This window comes from Asterias amurensis, chromosome 6 (assembly GCF_032118995.1).
Source record: "Asterias amurensis chromosome 6, ASM3211899v1".
Taxonomy (NCBI): Eukaryota; Metazoa; Echinodermata; class Asteroidea; order Forcipulatida; family Asteriidae; genus Asterias; species Asterias amurensis.
In genome coordinates, this window is record NC_092653.1 from 7,006,507 (window position 1) to 7,026,093 (window position 19,587).

The window sequence follows — 19,587 nt, forward strand, 5'->3', positions numbered from 1 at the left end:
GCAAGAGCCTGATAATGAAAAAAAAAACACCTTAGTGTTAATATTGTACACTAATTTGTGTGCAGATGCCCCCAAAAGGCTTTAGGCCTGACATCTTCTTGTTTGAGTGAGAAATTATTTCTTTCTCGAAAACTATGTTACTTTTAGAGGGAGCCGTTTCTCACAATGTTTATACTACCAACACAACAGCTCTCTCCAGATCCATTGCTTGTTAAGTTTTATACTAACAATTATTTTGATTAGGCCTAAACTAATGTCCTGTGAGTTTTTAGCAATGATGACCCCCCCCCCTTATTCAATATGTTACCAAATATTTTATCTGGTTCCTTTTGAGTCGTATGAGGTGAGAATACCCTATCGGTGTCAATAAGTGTATTTTACAGCATGCTAACAAAGATGGCTCGAAGTCGTAACTTAGCCAAAGCCGTGGTTTCGAAAAGGCCCGCCATAGTTTACAGGGTCAAAAGTAGAGGGCGCTATAACAAATTAGCAGACGACACTTTCTGCTTTTGATTCACCTCGCTCGAATGGTTTATGATTTTTTTTTTAATTAACAGCGAGTCTGTTTATGCGTGATTTATATGCAGCCTCATGTAAAACTGCACAGAGCCAGTCACGGTCAGTGAGTGAACTACCCTGCCGTTTGTCAATTTATTTGTATTTTGCAGCGGAGTGCTTCAACAATCAAAATCACACACGTTGTTTGGGGGTTGAGTTGACTTGTTGGAGGGCGGAAGGTGTCTTCGAACACCTCTCATAAAATAGCACTGAGCAGAGAAAGGGCTGTACTGACACATTTTTTTCTGGTTACTGCAAGCACTGCAGTTTCAGTTCCAGAGATATGGAGAAGGTATGATTCCTTTAAATATTTTTGTTTATTGCATTATATTGTCACAAAATTAAGAATAACATTATGGCATATGGTGGAGGAGAAAACCATAGCCTAGGGAAAAGGGCTAGCCCAGGTTGGACGTCGTACCAGGGCTAGGAAAAGGGCATGCAAAAGTGGGTCTTGTCTGTCAGTCAGTCAGTGTCATGCCACTTCAAAGAAATCTGAATTGTTATATTTGACCATGGAGATGTAGCCCACCTTGTTTGTTGGGCTGTAATATTGTGACTCTATTTTTACAATGGTCTTGTCATGGCGACTATGGAAAGAATATCATAGAGCAAGGAAGCTTCATTGCTCTTTGAAAAGACCAATGATAAGAGAGCCATAAGTCATAACAGGGGCCACAGTGTAAACTATTATTAGTTATGGAGATAGGAGTGAGTACTCCTAGAACTATGAGTGACTGAGGTTCGCTCCGCTATCATCTCTGTCTGAGCAATATATAGTGCAACGAACCTCATAGTTCTAGGAGTAGAGAGTGAGGACCTTCTATCCTCGTCCTCCTGTGACACGGACAGTCAGGCAGTCACATTTCAGGAATGGGATTATCGCAACGTACCTCCATGGGGTGACCATTAACCACACTGGCGTAACCAGACACTTTCATTTGGAGGGGGGGGGGGGGGGGAGGTTAACAACATAATTGGAGGAGGGGCTTTTGAAGGACATGGACAAACCATTCATGTATGCATTTTGTTTACCTCTTAGGGGGAGGAGGACAAGAGGGGGGGGGAAGGATCGCGATTGGGGTGGGGGGGCCACAAAGTCTAAATCAACGTTGTTGATCCGGCCTACAACAACTGCTAGTGCTATATACTGACTGTAGCAAAATTTGCTTGATTTCTGTTTTCACAGACGGGGAAACTTTGGGGTGGACGCTTCACCGGATCTACCGATCCGATCATGGAGAAATTCAATGCCTCCATTGGCTTTGATAAGCGTATGGCTCAGGCTGACATAGAGGGCAGCAGAGCATACGTCAAAGCGATAGAGAAAGTGGGTCTCGTCACCAAGGAGGAGATGGAGGCTATTGATGGTGGACTGGTAAAGGTAATGAGTCAAGTTTATTTGTTTTCCGACATTAAAGGCAAATTTAACCTTTGAGTTTTAGGAACCGTTCGCTTGTTGTAGGCCTACTCATTTCTCAAAAACTATAGCACATCAGCAAGTAATATTTTAAGGGAAGCTTTCTACCATCATTAAGTTCAAACTGTGTGAGTTTAATGTCAATCTGTGGACATTGTATTCTGTGTCTTACAAAAAGTACCCAGACTCTACTTTATAAATGTATGTAATAAAACCCAAATGTGAAAATTTCATTTCAAAAGGTGGTTGCATTTTTTAGGTGTTACTGAAAATCCGATGCGAGTATGTCCATGCAGGAAAAATAATCCCTAAATAGGAATACGCAATCTGAACAACTCTATTTTTCCCTGTAACCACATTACTTTGAAGTGAAATGTTTCTCATAATGCTTTATACTATCGAAAGCTGCTGTGGGCTTTGCAACCTTTTAAATGCCATTATTTTAAGAGTGATGACCAAAATGTATGCTTAATTCCCTTTAAGTAATTATTATGAGTTTTTATCCTAAGATTTCTGAAGAATGGCGCACAGGGACATTCAAGATCATCCCAGCCGTTGATGAGGACATCCATACCGCTAACGAGCGACGCTTGAAAGAACTTATCGGCACAGCAGCTGGGAAACTGCACACAGGAAGGAGCAGAAATGATCAGGTAAAATAAAGACCTTCGTTTATAAAGCAAGGCCCTTGAAATAACCCACAGCGCCTGTAGCGATTGGAGACTTTGGAGTGCTAGGTGGCAGCAGACTTACCAGGTAAATATCCATTGGTTGCGTAATGGATTTAAGTGGCAAGTCTGCTGCCTACTAGTGTCCCAGAAGTCCCCCTTGCTGTGGTGCCCTGTGCTTTTGATGTGGTGCCCTTTGCAAAGTTCCGATACAAATTTACATTTTCCTAAATGGTGTTTGAAGCTTTGGCATGGTGTGGAGAATAAGAGCAACTATAAATATAAATATTAATACTAATAGTAAACTTGTGGGTACAACCATGGGTAAAAACTTTCCCACCCAAAAGTGCATCCCTCCAGCCATACAAGCTCCACCACCTCCAGTAGTCCAGCATTCTCCTGACGATGAGCAAAGTATACTGTTCGAAACGTCGAGACCAAACCGGCTCTTTTCAGAGCCACCACTCCTTCAAAAGAGTTTTTACCCATGGTTGTACACCCGCAAGTTTAATATTTATATTTATATTTATAGTTGCTTTTACATTTTCCTGATAGAGGTGCGCGTTATCAGAGGGAAATTGCTAAGCGAAGTTCAATGCCTGTAAAGCCATGTATTGCAGGTTTTTAAAAATTGTTTTTTTTCTGGTCTTGTGAAAACATTCCTTGTCCAGTAAAATTGACCTTCCTTGTCCAGTAAAATTGACCTGTGACCTTTACATCTACAAGCTCTGCGGTCTTGGGGACTTTGTTCCTAAATTTGGGCACTACAAGTCATTAAAGATATTATTTTCAAATGGCTTATAAAACATTAGTTCTGAAATAACATTTTCATTTGATTTTGACTTTTACATTGAAATTCCTCAGATTGATGACTGAAAGAAGCCAATTTAGAGTTCAATACTCCCCTTTGTGAGCTAATTGAGTTGTCATTTGTTTATCTTTTTTCAATCTAAACAACAGTAAGTGTTCAAGGCTAAAGGTTGTTTTCACGATCTCTCCTATACAGTGTGCTATGGACATGCGTATCTGGCTGAGGGATGAGATCGTCCCACTACGTGGTCACCTGTTAGACCTCATCAAGGTGATTGTCAATCGCGCCAAGATGTAAGATTTAACCCTTCCATACACCCTTTATTTTAGCCTTCAAGAAAGACTCTGCTAGGTTCAAAACTTCAGACCATTAACAATATTTTGCATTTATACCATAGGTCCTTTTGGTTGGAAAGCAGTTTGCGATTTGCTCATCATTTATTTTAGTGATAAATTGATCATATGGACACATTAAGTGTTTACTGTTTTTTTGTGCAAATGGTGACCCCAAAAAAAAACAGGTCACAATAGCATCTTCTTTTCCATTCTGAAAACTATGTGGCCTTGTGATCTTAAGTTTTGCTTTAGAAATGTTTGTCTGAAGTGATTTAAGCTACATGTAGTCTCTAGTGATCAGGATGTGAAACAGTTAAAAAGGGGGTTGGACCTAATGTCTTGGTGGGCGCGATTCCAATATGCACTGAGATTCAAGATGAGTTATCTCACAATGCCTTCTCCTTAAGATGAGCAGAGTGTACTGTTGGAAATGTTGAGAACACCTCTTTTCAGAGAATACACTCTTCCAAGAGAGATTTAATCATGGCTGTACTTGCAGGAGAACTATTGCTGTAAGGCGGTTTAAAGGTTGGCACAACTCGGCCAGACTCCAAACTGGGTCCATTGTCATGGTAGTGCTTACCGTAGAACTCTGTGCTTACCACATTGATTCTATGGGCCAAAGCATCCAAGTCTCGCGGAATTCTGTGCCATAAAATTGGGCCCTGATAAATGATGCACTGCGGTGGAATGTATGTTGTGTAACAAACCTGATGAATACTGTACTATTTTTTTAAATCACTCTAGGGAGATTGACGTCCTGATGCCCGGATACACACATTTACAGGTAATAATGTACCAAGACCTGGTCAGTGAACTTCGTAAGATTTGGCAAGTGAAAGTGAAATTAGTCCCCGTGGTGGTTGGAGCACTTGGCACCATACACAAAGCACTGGGGAAACATCTAGATGAATTAAGGGACAAATGTTAGGGTAGATCTGTTACAGAAGGCAGCGCTTTTGGGAACAGCGAGGATCCTGAGTAAAGACCCTTGAGATCTAAGGCTACGGGATGTAGCTCGACTCGAGGAGTTACACGCAAAAAATGAAATTTTAATCTTTCTTTTAGCATGCTGTTATAAGATGAAATAATTACAGCTAGAATAATCTAACCTGTGAAATTACTTCTTCCATCAGTGATAAACAACAACATGATTTAGTTTTGACCTATGGTACACTGATGTATGCTAGGAATTGTACACTCCTGATGGCAAGGTTATTTCTGTAAAAAGTGATAACTCTACTGTATATCTTAGGTGGTAGTGCTGTATAGGCTTGTTGTATTGACTGGGTTATTTCAATTCAATCAATTTAAATAAAACAAAATTTAATCATCCTTTGCAGGCATTTACAATGGCAGACCAGCTCCATATAAAAATAATAATAAAAATAAATAATTTGCAATCCAAAAACCCTATTTCCTGTTATATCTTTGTCCTGTTTCCTGTATGAGGGAAATTCTTTCTAACAATCCATTTATTCTTTGTTTACTTTTCAATCACAGAGAGCTCAGCCAATAAGATGGAGTCATTGGCTACTCAGGTACTTTCATATTGATCGATATAGGATTGCTAATAATTAAATATGGATGATATTGCTTATCAAATTCATGCAAGATGCAAGGTCCTATCTTACCATATTGGTCAGGTTTCTAGTGTCCACAGGGCTACAATGACAGCTCTAATTCTCGCTTTTTTAAAGGGACCAGACTAATTTCATCTTTTGCCATGTCCAAATTGGGGACTATGGCTACGGCTTTGACTGTTCCTAAGGGGTTCCTATGCTTCAAGGCAATAGATCCTTCCCATGAAATATGTAAATTGCACATAGCGCGTGCGCACTAGCGTTTTGGTTGGCAAATTGAGGGAACATCACGCTGTTTTGTACACGGGTAATGGCTGCGTCACGCAGACGCGATTACGCGTCTGCTTAGTGCACAACTAAATGGCGTTTGCCAACCAACAGGGTCTGTACGCATGCGTGAATGTAATTAGCATATTTCATGGGAAGGGTCCATTACTACACCACTCTAAACATTGATTGCTCAATATGCATATCACCTAGCCTGGTTTGTTCGGTCTGTTTAATTTCTAGCTATGCCTGGATGTTTCAGAGAGATGCCCAAAGGCTGGATCAGCTCACTGCTAGGGTAAATGTTAACCCTCTAGGCTGGTGAGTCAACTTCCCTTCTTATTAATGATTATGCATTCACTGTGATTTTTATGTTCATTATTGTTAATAGTATCCACATCTATTCTGAATCTCAATCTGAATTATATAATCGGCAAAGCATCTTATTTTTATGGAAATATCACCCCAACTTTTTGTTTGTGGGAGGAAAAACCCCTATAGGGAAAACCTGCGCAGTCTGAAAGGGGACTAAAAAACCCAATCCACATACAAGGCTTAGGTCCGGCAATCAAACTGAGGTCCACAGAAGTGAAAGGTAGTGACAGATCTCACTGACCCAACCTATTCAATTTTGGTGGTATCCGCTGCTAAAATATAGGATTCAAAATATAGGATTGAAAAACCCAATTTACATGCGAGGCTCCATTCCGAGAATCGAACCGGGGTTCACTGAGGTGAAAGGCAGGGACAGAAACCACTGAGCCAACCTGACTGCCCTATAGACCTTATGCATTGACGTCATCCAGCGGCCATCTTAGTGGAAAAACGGTGACGAAACAATCGAATCGCACAGATTTGTACGCGGGGCACACAAAATATTCAAAATATAGGATTGAAAAACCCAATTTACATGCGAGGCTCCATTCCGAGAATCGAACCGGGGTTCACTGAGGTGAAAGGCAGGGACAGAAACCACTGAGCCAACCTGACTGCCCTATAGACCTTATGCATTGACGTCATCCAGCGGCCATCTTAGTGGAAAAACGGTGACGAAACAATCAAATCGCACAGATTTGTACGCGGGGCACACAGGATTGGCCAATGAACAACCTCCTTTTGACCTCTAGTTGAGGGCGCCCTACTGAAATGCCGTCATGTGCATAAGGTCTTTTAAATTGTTGTGGTACTCACTGCTAAAATATAGGATTCAAACTGCCTCTAACTACCGGGCAAAATGGTGGTCTAGTGGTAAGACGTCTGCTCTAGAACGGCAAATGTTGTGGGTTTGAACCTTTTAGAGTGATATTCCTGTGGATTTTTTACTGGATTCTGGAAAAGTACATAGTGCTTTTAATACACATTGAGTATGGGTGAAAAACAAAAATTACAATATTATTATATATCTTTCTGGTTATGAAAACCACCTCTCATATGAGACAAATACAAATCCATTAAACCAAAATTTTTGTAATACTTTCAAAGCCAAGTTTTGTACCAGGAGGTTTGTTTTTAAAAGTGCAAACTAGTCAAGTTCATTTTTTTTTTTTTCAGTGGAGCGCTTGCCGGTAATCCGTTCAACGTGGACAGAGAATTTCTGACACAAGGTGAGACGCTTGGAGGGAATTGAGTTAATATTTCTTTGAGAAAGAAGACACACACTTGTTAAACAGTGTGTGCCATTTCTGATTTTCCAAAAATCTGTGTAATTTTATTAAAGACGATCAGACTAAGAATTACGAAAATGAAGGAATATGTGGAAATAAAAAAAAAACCAAACTGCAGCCAAGGGACTTCTGCCCCAAATGAACTAAATCACTATTTAAGACAGGAGTGCTTGATGTGTGAACCAGAAACACTGGGGTTAACTCCTACTGTTCTAAGATAAGTGTTCTTGGTTATTTTACGTACTCAGGACCTATGGTTTTATCCACACAACAAAGCAATTATGGTAAAGTATCTTGCTCAAGGACACAAGTGTGACGACCGGGACATGAACTCATACTCTGCTGGGTCTTGATTGTGGCACATGTGTACTTGAGCAAAACACTTTGCCATGATTGCTGTGTCCCTCAGATGGGACATTATACCCCTGTTACAATTTGTTTGCGTGTTGCGTTGTGTTGTCATTTAGTCTTATGAGAAAGACTCTGCATTGGTAAAAACGTCAGGTCATTAAAGGCAGTGGACACTATTGGTAATTGTCAAAGACTAGCCTTCACAGTTGGTGTATCTCAACATATGCATAAAATACTAACCTGTGAAAATGTGAGCTCAATCGGTCATCAAAATTGAGAGACAATAATGAAAGAAGAAAACACCCTTGTCACACGAAGTTGTGTGCGTTTAGATGTTTGATTTCGAGACCTCAAGTTCTAAATCTGAGGTCTCGAAATCAAATTCGTGCAAAATTACCTCTTTCTCGAAAACTATGGCACTTCAGAGGGAGCCGTTTCTCGCAATGTTTTATACCCTCATCCAACCTCTCCCCATTACTCGCCACCAAGAAAGGTTTTATTCTAATAATTATTTTGAGTAATTACCAATAGTGTCCACTGCCTTTAACTATGTTTTGCATTACTAGAAATATGTCCTTATGCTTCCCAATAATAACTAGAGCTAAGATTTGCAGCTACCGGGGGCAATAGTCTGGACTGCACCGCTGGACGAGACTACATTGCTGAGTTTCTCTTCTGGTCCACCATGATCATGATTCATCTGAGTAAACTAGCGGAGGATTTATTGCTGTACAGCACCAAGGAGTACGGATTCACTCAAGTTGCTGATGCCTATAGGTTAGTGAGGTTGACTCATCTTGTATTGTATGGCTGAGTTTCTTTTCTATTGACCCAATGCACCTGGGCCCAATTTCATGGCTCTGCTTACCGCCGAATTCTGCGCTCACGATCACAATTCTCCGCTTACTGTGCAAGCGAAAAATTTCTTTGCTAGCTGTGTAAGCAAAGAATGCCTAGTAACAGGGAGTATACATGTGCACAAGCAAACATTCCCTACTAACCCGTAAATTACCCTTGACGTTAGTGCAGAATTCTCTGCTTCTGTAAATTCCGATTCTTTGCTTACGGTAAGCAGAGCTGTGAAGTATAGCCATGGGCATCCTTTGCTTCAATGAATGTATGCAACAATCAAGCCATAGCCACTAATTCAGATGCAGTCAGAGTTGCTTAAAAGCAGAACTGTTGATGTCGTACCATACCTTGCGAAGTTGCAATGAAACTAACAGGGATATAAATAAGCGTGCGATACAGTGCAACGCGCAAGGTTTACACAATGTATGCTGATTTAGTGGCCACTTATTCGCTATTTTCCAAAGCCGGTCTTTATGCAACCGTTAACACTCTCACACGTGACCGGGTTTTGAAGCTGTCAATTGTGGTTTCTGAACTGACTATAACCAAATAGTAAACTTGCAGGTACAACCATGCATTAAATCTCTTTTGTGGGAGTGTTGGCTTTGAAAAAAAGCCGGTGTGGTCTTGACATTTTGACCAGTATGCTCTGCTAATCTTTAGGCAAAAAGCTTGTGGTTTAGTTTTTTTTCCCTTTTTTTTCTTCTTGTGCATAGTACTGGCAGCAGCTTGATGCCGCAGAAGAAAAATGCTGACAGCTTGGAGCTGATTCGGGGCAAGAGTGGACGCGTCTTTGGCAAGGTGGGTAATTGATTAGAGTGCAGAATTCTGTAGAGGGCGCTATCTTCGCGTGTGACCTTATGCAGGGTGTATACAGTTTAGGGAAAGGTTTCAGCCAGCAATTTTTGCATAGTGATTAATTAGGCTAAAATTATTGTTTTCTCCTAGAGGCCGTTGCCACCTACTCCTCGGACTGAAACAGGGTTTCCCCTTTTACAGTCCATACTAATAGGCTTGGGTATCATCAGTCCGAAGCCTGGCCGGTAGAGCAGAAAGCACTACCTCCCCGATTTTAAACTCCCCAGCTGTTAGTATTATGAAACACCCAATTATGTATTTTATCATGTGAGGACATTAACAAATGTTTTATTGAATGGAAAATTATGAATACATGTAATCAATTCAGTCTACCATGTTGTACTTCAGTGTGCAGGTTTCTTGATGACATTGAAGGGTCTACCGAGCACATACAACAAAGACTTACAAGAAGACAAAGAGGCATTGTTTGATGCATATGACACTCTTACAGGTACAAACATTCTCGTCATTGTAAACAGCGATAATAAATAGTAATAATACCGAGTTCTTAAATAATAATATTGAAGTCTTATAGTGCACGTATCTACCAAACAAGGTACTCAAGGCGCTGAGTATATACAAACTTTCAGAAAGATAGGTTATTGCAGTGATGAATTCTGAGACCCACCTAGTTAACACCTTATAAGGGTTTACAAGGTGCTACAGCGCATAAAGCAGCCACAGCCAGGAACACCGGGACGAACCCCTTCTTTTCTCGATAAGTGCACTGGGTTCTTTTACATGCGTTGCACAACACATGGGACCATTCGAAGGACGTAGCAATGGCTAAGTGTCTTGCTTCAGGACACGAGTGTCACGGCTGGGGATTCGAACCCACACTCTGCTGATCAGAAACACCACAGTTTGAATTCGGTGCTCTTAACCGCTCGGGCACAACACTTCCACATATTCCTTTATATAGCACTTTATCACAGGAAAGCGCTCATTATATTTTCCTGCAAGGTACGTATGTGGAGCTACGTTTTTTTAAGTATGAGACCTATTCCTTTATAGCACCATGTAATGGTTTACAAGGTGCTGTGGCGCAATATGCTGCCGACCAGACCAGGAACACCGGGCGGATCCCTTCTTTTAACGATAAGTGCACTGTGTTTTTTTACGTCTCCTAAATCCCAAAATCTACTCCGCGGTAGTAGAATATAAAGCAAGACAAGTTCTCAAAAGATGATCTACTTGGCAAAGAGATACACACATGGTGTTAACGCAAACCAAATATATATTGAAACCTCACCATGCAATGTCTCAAATCCCACGTTTTATTTGTATTTAAGGTGTCCTTCAAGTCACCACAGGGGTTGTATCTACGTTGACCATTCACCCAGAGACAATGAAGGCTGCCCTTAGCCCTGACATGCTAGCCACTGATCTTGCTTATTATCTCGTTAGGAAAGGGGTAAGTGCGTCTACCAAAACGAAAACAAATCCAGTATTGTATAATCAATAAATTGGTCCAAATTTTCATAGAGCTGTTTGAAGACACTGAACACTTTTGGTAACTACTCAAAATGATTATTAGCTTAAAAACTGACTTGGTAACGAACAATGGAGAGCTGTTGATAGTATAAAACATTGTGAGAAACTGGCTCCCTCTGAAATAACTTTCTCACGCAACAAGGGTGTTTTTTCTTTCTTTATTCTCCTGCAACTTTGATGACAAATTGATGACAAATTTTCACATTCCATACATCGTCATTCCCATCGAGTAGAGATTCATGTCATGGCCAAAAAAACTTGATCTACAAAAGGTATCAAAACCCTTTAAAACCACTAATATTTCTGTTGTTTTGGTGACGTTAGATTCCGTTTCGTGATGCCCACGGTTTGTCCGGTGGAGTAGTAGCCTTGGCTGAAAAGAAACAATGCCCTCTACCTCAGCTGACTGTAGAGGATCTCAAGACAGTCAGGTAAGGACACTCTAATGAATTAGTGTAAGACGCGTTAAGATCGTCTCTCAACGACGGACACTGTCCAAAATAGTGAGTCCATCCATTCTTCTCTTGAGGTCAGGCATATCGTGGACAAGTAGTCTAGTTCACCGGACCCAAGCTCTGGTGCTGTCAGAGTGTGGGTTCAAATCCCGGTCATGACACTTGTGTGTCCTTGAGTAAGGCACTTAACAATAATTGCTTTGAAAAAAGTTGGGAATATAGTGCATTCTGCTGTACCAATCAATCTCCTAGTGGATGATACCCATGCCTACATTCTTGAGGACTGTGAAGGGGTAACCCTATTTCAGCCCCATGGGTAGGTGGCAATGTGTCCCTAGTGACAGTTGATCAGTGTTGATAGCACAAATCAGTTGAAGTGGCCATCTGGCATTGTTAGTTGGGCGATACCTCATAAACAAAATGTTTAAATGGCAATCACTAAATGCCGGAGATCTATCTACATGGTGTCACTGCAAACTATGGTAAGATTTTCTGTAAAATTATCATAGGTTTGGCAAGTACTCGAAAAGTTCATGACCATAAAAACTCATTTGATGAGAAGCTCTGCAGCTAATGATAGTACAAACTATTTTGAGATAGGATTCCTTTTGAAGTTATATGGTTTGGATATATCTACTCGTGAAAACTAACAGGACAATCTGCATTTGATCTCTTCATTCTAGCCCTGCGTTTGAGGACGATGTTAGCAGTGTATGGAATTATGAAAACAGTGTAGAGCAGTACACCAGCACTGGGGGTACCAGCAAACAGGCCGTTATGAAACAAGTGCAGCAATTGGAGGAATGGATGGCTTCAGTGGCTTGAATGGAGGATATCGTCCAATGAGAATGAGTGTATTATTTAGAAATAGATTCAATGTCATTAGAGGTATGCTGATGCATCTTGTCTAGTTCCCAGAAAGCAAAATGTATTGTCCTGTAGTGCAGCACTGGAATATTGAGGGTACCAAGCTATTTTCCAATCCAATCAAATAGTTTTGGAGGAAGGAATTTCTTGATATCTTTGCGTAAATGTTAATTTCTTTGAAAGGTTTTTGTTTTTAAAGATTTATTCTGCCAATTATAATTAATTGATCAATCTGATGCATGTGTCTGGTTCCCTGAATGCAAATTGTATTGCAGCCCTGTAGTGAAGCACTGAAATATTGAAGAAACCAAGCTATTTTCTATTACAAACTTATTTTTGGGGAGGTAATTTCTTGATATCTTTGCGTAAAATGTTAATTTCTGCGAAGGTTTTTGTTTAAATTAATTTTTTTTCTGCCAATTTGAATTTTATACTGCATCCATTTTTTTCTACATTGGTTTTTGAAAAAACATTCTTTTATTTGAACCGTCCATTTTTAAAGAAACACATCTTAAAACTTCCATTGAAATAAGAGGCTTCCATTTTTAAAGAAAACCAAAAACACAGGTTAAGGTTATATTTTAAAATTCATGAATAAAATATATACCTTGGAGAGTTTATGAACAAGACTTGATAAATATAATCACAAACATGTCTTTCACGAAATAATAGTTATAACCACTGCCATAATCATGTCAAACCATTTTGCCATTTATGCTCGTCACACACGGGATGAGCGCAGTGTTCTCTGGGTTTGATTGCTAACTTACTTTGGTATGAAGCACTGCAGCTTTTTGATAATGTATACCATTTTGAGAAAGATTCTCTTCAAAGGAATGTGTTTTAGAGAGAGGGATTCAAAAACACTTCGATCTGATCAAACTTTCTGCTGTATAAAACATTTCTCAGATTGAGTACTCCAAAAATGGATTATTCTTCCTGCGAGACGTCACCACTCCAGATTTTCGGCAATATCTAAAAGCAATACTATTACCTTTAGATATAACAGATTGGTTTTTGTGTATTTATCAACATTTATATAGGATAAAAACAATTGAGTGGTTTCAAAAACCATAGTTATATTTTGCATTTAAAAATGGTACATTGTTAGTGATCGTTACCGTATCATGTTAATGTTACAGCTTACAAACCATGTCCTGAAATTTAAGATTCTGTTATGTGCAGCCATTTTGTGAATTTTCAGAGTGAAAGATTTGTCATTATGTAGCCAATTTGTATTCTATCTGTATGTAACCCAAATGAGGCAATTTCAAACTACGCTTACTTGAAGAGTAAGGTTACCAGCCAATCTACATGTACCATGTCACAAGTACAATTTGTGACTGGTATCCCGCTTATTTCTACTTAGCAGAAAATTTATAAGCAGTATTTTTCTGCTTAAGCAGCACTGGGCCCTGCTTGTAAAGACCACATTCCAAAGTCCTGAACCTCAATTCTGATTTGTGCTTATTTGTTTTGCTGTCCTCTTACAACGTTCTTGTAAGAAAGAGGTATTTCGGCCAGTCCCAGCGATCTCGTCATATTTTCCCTTCAAGTCTCAGTCTGATACCATTGTATTCAATTGGGGGAAAAACAACAACACGATGACAATAAATAGTCTATTGTTTATAATGTGCACCCTTGTTGTGTATGTATCTATAATGAAGAGTGATCCCTTTAAGAAACTAGGCTTAGGGCTTATGCTCTGGGGCCAATTTCATAGAGCTGCTTAAGCAAAAAATGTGCTTAAGCACGAAAATAGCTCGCTTATTTTACACATGTTACTGGCCAAAATTTCATGCCATATACATTGCTTATGACTAGTATTTAGCTGTTGTTTACTTAGCATAACAATTGAGTGGAGTCTTGGCCGGTAATATGATTTTACTAAGCAATGAATTTTTTGCTTAAGCAAAATTTTTTGCTTAAGCAGCTCTATGAAATTGGGCCCACGCCTGCACTCCTTTTGGATGGGCTGTAACGCCATAGGTCCCATGGTGATATTTTCACAATGTTTTTTGTTGTTGGTGGTCTCGATCATAGTCAGATTGCACCACAGCACCTTGTAAACCATTAAATGGTACTTTGTTAATAAAACGATCGTATATTTAGAACACATACATGTACCGTGTAGAAAGAATACTGAGTAATTTGAAATGCCCTTCAGCAAACAATAATATCAAAGTCTTATATAGCCCATGTACATGTATCTACCAACAAGGTACTCAAGGCGCTTAGTATATAAAAAAATTCAGAAAGATAGGTTATGAATTCTGAGACCCAATTATTTACATGTAGCACGGCGAAATCAGCAGCCACTGCCAGGAATTACGGGGCAAACCTCTTCTCTAAAGATAAGTGTTACTGTGATCTTTTACAGGCGTTACGCACGAGACCAACGGCTTTACGTCCAATCAGAAGGACAAATATTTTTATTATTGAAAAATTAAGGCTGGTTACTCACTGACAGCCGGGGTGTCTGTTTTTGCCACGGGCTTGGGAGTTGTGAGGGAAACATGAAGGTTTGATAATAAGCAATAAATTAACAAAGGAATAATAAATGTACAAGAAATATGAACAGTTTGATGTAAAATGTGTGGTTTATCAGATCATTATTTCTCGGGATTCTCAAAGTGATAAAAAATTTCTACAAATATACAAATTGCTAAAAATGTTACTTTTTGAAACAATTGTCATATTTAAAATGGGGTACAAACGATTTCATCATAATAAAATGAAACAAATAACTAACAATATAAACAAACCCCCAAAAAACATTCATAAGATATAAACACAGGGGCACTAAAGTAAAGACTCTTGATAAACAATTTGTATGGCATAATCCAAAATTAATTTCTCCTTAATTTCTCCTGCCATCTTTTATTAGCTTCACCCAAGGGTAAAATGATGATATTTCGACATATTTTATATCAAAATTCAAGTTTGAATCGTTGAGAAAACAAAGGTCTGAAACTAGGTCCCAAATTTGAGGTGTGTTGAAATCATTTGGGAAAGCTCTATGAAACAATTTCTCAGTTTAGCCACAAAAACTTGGAAAGTATCAGAAAAGGTTTGTCATGTCAGTGTAAGAACGTTGTTTCTCCTTAAATGCCAATTACATTACGGGCCAAATTTAATTTACCTCAAAATTGTATCGCACTTAAAACAGCCCAGATGTATACAAAAAAGAGTAGGAGCCAATATATGCTGTTTTTGCAAGGAGTATTTTTGTGCAAGATACGGTTTGCAAAATCAAACATTTTTACTCTGATGCAATGAACCATTGGAAACCAGAAAAAGTGACATCACAAATGCATTTTACTCACTGATTTTCGTATTACAAACCCAACAACTTGACTTCACTCTACACAATAAATGTAATTAGGGAATAAAAATTGTGTTAAATTTAGCGAAAATTTCACGAACGACACAGGTCGAACAGACAGTCTATAAAAACAAAATATTAAAATTAATAATTCCTATTCTATGTGGTTACTTTCAAAGAATCGATGCCAAATTATTTTCGAATGCTATAAAGAGTTGGAATGTTCTATTGGCCAGCTCTCCATTTACAAATTCTTCCGCTCCCGTGGCACTGTTCTTAGTCACCCCCCCCCCCCCGCCAATCCGAGTGACACTGGCAGACCACACTTTTTTACCCCAAAACATGCAATAAAAAATAATAATACACAACTTAAAAAAGCTTTCAGCTGACCACAACTTAAAGATGACCACTACTTCCCTTTGTCTTTCCTCTTAAAGACGCTCATGATGCGCTTCAGCATCCCTGTTGACTTGGACAGGTTTTCATTCTCGTGGGGCGAGATCCCTACGGCAAATTTACTCAGATGTGGCACCCCCGACCGGTTCGGCGTTGCGTCCAAATCACTTTCCACAATTTCGCCCGCTTCCAAGTCAGCCACTTCAGCTGTGTCAACACCCTCCATTGGAATTGTAGATTCAAGGTTTTCCGTATTGCCGTTAGGAGATTCAGGGTTTGCGGTCGATGTATCTAGCGACGGCGCTTGAGATTCGTTATCCTCGGCCGCGTCCACAACAACACTACCAACTTCTGCGGTCGAGCTGTCTTCCATAATTTCATTTGTTAGTTCACTAGTCTGACCACTAAGTACACTAGTACCTTGTGTGTTCTCGTCTAATGTGGTTTCAGCAGGTAAGGTCGATGTTTCCAATCCATCTCTGGCAGCTTGCGAAGCGTCGTCAAGAGTCTCATTATTTGCATTATCATCGTCTTCCCCAACAGAGTCGACGATGAATTCCTCGTTGTTGACCACCAACCTCTCGTTACTACTCTCTGTGTCGCACACCAAGCTGCTCCCTTCCTCAGCAGCCTGCATCAGGGCCTCCTCAAGACGTCTCTGCATCAACTCCAGATCATCCATAGAGGGCGACGCTGAACGGGACGTGCCTTGACTGGCCGATGACTGGCTGACAGTTTCAGAGTCTGGATCTGCAGAGGTCTCGCTGTCCACGCCTGGGGGGAACTCACTGGGCGTGTCAGCCTGCATAAACCTAGGGGTGCGGCCGGGTGTTATAGGGGGCGTAGATGTGGGTAATGGGGGCGGAGTCTCAGGGACAGGAGTGGGCGGTAAAGGTGGCTTAAAGGAAGAGTCTCCTCTCCTGGGAGTACCTGCAAAAAGACAAACAAAACTATTAGGACAAATTTAGTACATCGTCACTACTGTAGTTAAGCTGTAGTTAAAACTTCCCAGTATTCTTTTGCCTACCAACCTTTGGCCTACCAACCTTCTCCAAAATACAAACCCCTCCCCCCCCCCAAAAAAAAAAAAACGATACACACTCAATCAAGATATTGTCTACTGTGCATTGATCTGGACACAGCTAATGATAAGGAGTATCAAACATTACAGAGAAAGAACATAGGTAGACTTTTGCATGGGTGGCCCCTATAACACACGCAGCTTGAAAACCTGGAATAACGCCTGAAGATTGCACTTCAACAATAACTGCCCCATCATTGAACATGGATAATTTTGACAATCCGATCGCCCTTGGTAATTTATTGCCCACCGCTAAAATTGGTCGAGCTAAAACAACCCTACTAATAATGGATTGAGATTTAACCGATAAGATATTATTATTTTTGTTTGAGCTGACGGGCTTTCATAGCTAAGGGGAGTTTGCATAGGGCTAGATTAAATTCAAAGCAATGGTTATTTCAACATATCACCAAAAAGTACAGTCAATAAAAATATGAATGTGGGGGAGCGTTCCAAAAAGCAGAACTTATCAAGGAACAGCCCACAACAGGAAACTAAACAACAGTATAATAGACAAACATAAAAAGCTATCAACAGCCCTCCAATACTTGTTACCAAGTAAGTTTTTATGCTAAAAATTATTTTGAGTAATTGCCAATAGTGTCCAGTGCCTTTAATCAAAAAAAGATGGAGAATTAAAGTATTGAAGATTTTGAACATGAAATTAAGGAGGTTTGGGGTTTACCTGAGCTGTCTTGCACAACATCCATGTCCATCTCGGATGAGCTGCTCACCCTTGGTCGCTTCTTCTCTGGGTCCTCATGGAAGTCTCTCCCCCTCTTCCTCTCGCTGCCAGACCCCCTGGGTGGGGTCATGAACAACTGGAATGCATCCTTGCTGTGGCCTGCCTGCATAGGAGGTACACCCCCTGGCTGTAAACAGAAAATGGGTAAATTTCATGGTTACTTACTTGCACTGAATTGGAACAGTGGCATAACCAGATATTTTTGTTTAGTGGGTGGGGGAAAGACAAAATACAAACAAAAAATCTTTATTTATTTTATGATTATTTTTATTTTATTTTATTTTTTTATTATTTATTTATTTATTTATTTTTGGGGGCACCTCAATGGTTACACCACTGCACTGGGCCAAGATTATCAGTATTTAGGCTTTCTGATAACCTCCCTCTTTTTGATATGGTGACATTTTTGAGAAAAGTATTTAATTTTTTAAAGCCAGAGGCTTGTATTTCTTTTGTAATCAATATCATATCCCTGTTGATGAAAGTGTAGCAAAAGCACAGTCAATATTGGCATGAACATCTGACGTTACACTTCTAGGTTCATGAATTACACCAGAGAGCTGCTAGTGAGCCCGCGTACATGAACACCTTTAACATCGCATCATTTCACACGACATTCTGCATGGTTCTGAAGATTCACTGGTCCCCTGTCCTCATCCACAAGGATAACAGAAGGCATTGGTTTTACAGAACCATTGATATAATTGGATACATGTACATGATGTTTTACAATGTAAACATGTCTGTACAATGAATGCGAGATCAACGGTACATCCTAACTATGTGACCGTCAATATGATGACGCTGGCTCGAGGCCACTCTCTGGCATAATTCACGAGCCTCGAAGTGTGACGTCAGGTGTTCATGCTCGTAATTTTTGGCACTCACCTCTCTGACTCCCTCTGGTAGTGGGACATTGAAGCCAGGGTAGTCTATCAGCTTGGAAGGGTCGTACTTAGTCTTTGTAGGTGCATTAACGGCGGGATTGATCTCTCCTGGCTCGTTACCGGCTGAGGATTGAATGTAGGGCGGATAAAAGATTGGTCATTACATTGGGAGAGGGATGGAGCGGAAGAGGGTGGGTGGACCGTGTAGGATGGGGGAAGGTATAAATTGGTGGAAGAAATTCTAAATGGAGTTGTGCAATGCAGGGTATGGAGATGGATTGGACGAGTGGTTTGGGTGGTTCAAGGGAGGGTTGGGAAGATTGGGTCAGGGAGTGGTTGAGCACCGGAAGGAGGCAGGGTTTGGAGAGGGATTGGACGAGTGGTATGGGTGGTTCAAGGGAGGGTTGGGAAGATGGGGTCAGGGAGTGGTTGAGCACCGGAAGGAGGCAGGGTATGGAGAGGGATTGGATGTGTGGTATGGGTGGTTCAAGGGAGGGTTGGGGTGTTGGAAGAGGGTGGAGATGGGGTCAGGGAATGGTTGAGCACCAGAAGGAGGCAGGGTATGAAGTGGGATTGGATGGTATGGTGGGTCTAAGGAGGAGGGTTGGAAGAGGGGTGAAGATGGGCTGGAAGAGGAGTTGAGCACCGACAGGAGGAGGCAATGTTTGAAGGGAGATTGGACGAGTAGTTTGGGTGGGTCAAATGAGGCGGAACGGATGATGGGTGTGGGAGGGTTGAAGGCAGGGTGGAAGAAAGGTAAAGGTCAGGTTTAAGGAGGGAAAGGATGGAAATAGTAAATGGTAGGATGGGGGGGGGGGTATTGACAAGGGGTCGGTGGAAGAGGGTTGTTGTTTATGCTGTGGCATTTTTTCGGATGGATTTGATAGGTCCAGTTCTGTTAAATGGCAAAGAGGCTGTGGTGATGAGAGTTAATATTTATAGTCTAAAATCATAAGCTTTCATCATACAC

At 40.5% G+C, this 19,587-nt stretch overlaps 2 protein-coding genes across 2 annotated transcripts in view; one reads left to right on the forward strand and one right to left on the reverse strand.

The window, feature by feature from the left end:
- The first annotated feature begins 514 nt into the window (after window positions 1–514).
- Window positions 515–14,358, forward strand: LOC139938369 (argininosuccinate lyase-like). The gene is made up of 14 exons (XM_071933837.1): window positions 515–850; window positions 1,748–1,942; window positions 2,488–2,631; window positions 3,653–3,750; window positions 4,540–4,579; window positions 5,296–5,333; window positions 5,886–5,963; window positions 7,194–7,246; window positions 8,257–8,434; window positions 9,226–9,310; window positions 9,716–9,818; window positions 10,660–10,781; window positions 11,186–11,292; window positions 12,000–14,358. Exons 1-14 carry the CDS (start codon window positions 842–844, stop codon window positions 12,139–12,141), a joined length of 1,392 nt encoding a protein of 463 aa, XP_071789938.1. The 5' UTR covers window positions 515–841; the 3' UTR covers window positions 12,142–14,358.
- Window positions 14,359–14,500: 142 nt separating this feature from the next.
- Window positions 14,501–19,587, reverse strand: part of LOC139938368 (zinc finger CCHC domain-containing protein 8-like) — a 69,333-nt gene continuing 64,246 nt past the window's right edge. Inside the window, exons 10-12 of the mRNA XM_071933836.1 lie at window positions 18,619–18,740; window positions 17,671–17,857; window positions 14,501–16,834 (exon numbers count right to left, since the gene is read on the reverse strand). Of these exons, the coding sequence (XP_071789937.1) occupies window positions 15,918–16,834; window positions 17,671–17,857; window positions 18,619–18,740 (1,226 nt within the window). The 3' untranslated portion in view covers window positions 14,501–15,917. The remainder of the gene's footprint in view (window positions 16,835–17,670; window positions 17,858–18,618; window positions 18,741–19,587) is intronic.